General features: G+C 35.2%; 1 protein-coding gene across 1 annotated transcript; it reads left to right on the forward strand.

Moving 5' to 3' along the window:
* The first annotated feature begins 450 nt into the window (after positions 1 to 450).
* LOC108252990 lies at positions 451 to 1,821 on the forward strand. Its single transcript, XM_026827233.1, has 2 exons — positions 451 to 914; positions 1,233 to 1,821. The coding sequence occupies exons 1-2, from the start codon at positions 451 to 453 to the stop codon at positions 1,819 to 1,821; spliced, it is 1,053 nt and encodes a 350-aa protein (XP_026683034.1).
* Positions 1,822 to 2,534: the final 713 nt, after the last annotated feature.

Below are 2,534 nucleotides of genomic sequence, written 5' to 3' on the forward strand. Positions count from 1 at the left end.
GAATAGAGTTAGATATGAACAAAGGCATGTATTGCCCGGTTAGCTTGGATAACGTTCGTTGTAAGACCTCCTTGTTACAGTTCCCCCATTGAAAAAAATAAGAAGGGCAGAAATTGTGTAGGCGTTTAGTATAAGCTGACCATTAATAATATGTCATTAATAGTACCACAAATACTCGTGTACATACAGACTTATTTAGTGACAGGTTAGACTGAGTCCAACATAACAAAGAGGAATGTCATTAATAGTACCACAAATACTCGTGTACATACAGACTTATTTAGTGACAGGTTAGACTGAGTCCAACATAACAAAGAGGAAGGGCTATGCATATTTAGTATTAGTCCTTCTTATGGTACCTGAGATACAGGGATAGGATTTCTCAATTTTAGCCTAAACAAGCCATTGGTATTGAAGAAGAAGGAGTTTTCAACCTTGTAATGACAATGGATGAATCCCAGATGTGGCAAAGTTACATCTACTGTAACTTCGGATAAAACATCGTTTGTCGAAAATGAGAAGTTGGCCAATGCAAGAAACAACATTGAAACCGTTGAAACAGTTAAAATGATTGGAGGAAAAATTGTCAAAGTACCTGAAACAAGAGAAATCACAGATAAATCAAAAACTGTAACTTCAGATATAAATACAACTGATGAAATTTCTGAATCATCTACTTCTCTGACTTCTAGTTCCAGTGTGATCAAAGCAACCAATACAAAATCGGAACAGAAAGAAAATGCATACATAAAATATGACGAAAGACCAATTAAACCAGCTAAAAATTTGGATGAAATCCTTGCATCCGAAAGTATCCACTCTAGTGAAACAACAGAAGGGCAAACTGTTAAAATGGTTGGTGGAAAAATCATTAAGCACGGAAAAATGAAATCCCCAACACGAAAAGTAAAAAAATCCGATAATGTACATGACATTATATCTGATGATTCAAGTTTAGCTCTTGTAAAAACTGACTTTGATACAACTAAAAGTAAACAGGTGAGCTCGGAAATAGTATCAAGATCTTCTTCATTCAAGACAGAAAAAACGTTCATAAAGGAGTCATCTGTACAAGAAATGATTATGACATCAGATGGAAAAGTGATTTCATCAAGCACAACAACTTCTAGAGATGAACCGACTACATCCAGAAATGTCCGAATGATAGGTGGAAAGATTGTAAAAAATGACGAAACAAAATCCCAAGGATCCCCAACACGAAAAGTAAAAAAATCCGATAATGTACATGACATTATATCTGATGATTCAAGTTTAGCTCTTGTAAAAACTGACTTTGATACAACTAAAAGTAAACAGGTGAGCTCGGAAATAGTATCAAGATCTTCTTCATTCAAGACAGAAAAAACGTTCATAAAGGAGTCATCTGTACAAGAAATGATTATGACATCAGATGGAAAAGTGATTTCATCAAGCACAACAACTTCTAGAGATGAACCGACTACATCCAGAAATGTCCGAATGATAGGTGGAAAGATTGTAAAAAATGACGAAACAAAATCCCAAGTATTTTCAACAGAACAGTCTATTATAAATGAGCAATACGCTCATGATATTTCAAACTTACAAAGCGACATGAGAGATATTACCAATCAGCTCAATTCTTCACCTACATCTAAGAGATCTACAAGAAGTAGATCAAGCATTTCACCAGATAAAAAATCAGTAAATAAATCAGATACCAGAGTTACATCGTCAACTGAAAGAACATTGAAGTCGAAAACTGACCAAAGTTCTGAAGTAGAAGACTCATACCTCCTAAATCAGATACCAGAGTTACATCGTCAACTGAAAGAACATTGAAGTCGAAAACTGACCAAAGTTCTGAAGTAGAAGACTCATACCTCGGTAGGAAAGAAAACTGGTTTCATCTGAAGTCCAAACCAAAAGACAATAATTATGCATTCGTGGCTCATCGTATGTTTGACAGGTCAATTGAAGCATGTTTTCAAGCACATAACCATGCTAGGTCAAACCCGTACAGGACTAGCAAGAAGTTCTAGATATTGTAGAAAGAAAACTGGTTTCATCTGAAGTCCAAGCCAAAAGACAATAATTATGCATTCGTGGCTCATCGTATCTTTGACAGGTCAATTGAAGCATGTTTTCAAGCACATAACCATGCTAGGTCAAACCCGTACAGGACTAGCAAGAAGTTCTAGATATTGTCAACAAAGAATAACATCATCTTCAAGCTGTTCATCCGAGATCTAAAACAAACTCTCATAAGTAGTGAGGAACATACTCATTTGGATAACAGCTCAATATCTGTAATAAAGGCCATTATTGGACTTATTAAGTAACTTAGCTGACATCAGTAAATTAAAATGTGTGTGTATGTGTGTGTGATGGATGGGTGGTGTGTGTCTGTGTGTGCATGCAATACATCAGTTATTGCTTGATCTTATTTTGATTCGTTCAAATAGATCTAGCTCAATATCTGTAATAAAGGCCATTATTGGACTTATTAAGTAACTTAGCCGACATCAGTAAATTAAAATGAATTTCATGTAACA

Source organism: Diaphorina citri, unplaced genomic scaffold (genome assembly GCF_000475195.1).
Source record: "Diaphorina citri unplaced genomic scaffold, Diaci psyllid genome assembly version 1.1 scaffold1100, whole genome shotgun sequence".
NCBI classification, from domain to species: domain Eukaryota; kingdom Metazoa; phylum Arthropoda; class Insecta; order Hemiptera; family Psyllidae; genus Diaphorina; species Diaphorina citri.

What these genes read in the sequence shown, in the direction of transcription:
- LOC108252990 (XM_026827233.1), top strand. Translation starts at nt 451, where the DNA reads ATGAATCCCAGATGTGGCAAAGTTACATCTACTGTAACTTCGGATAAA. An exon ending in CCAACACGAAAAGTAAAAAA is followed by an intron (nt 915 to 1,232) that starts ATCCGATAATGT and finishes AAAAGTAAAAAA; the next exon opens with ATCCGATAATGTACATGACA.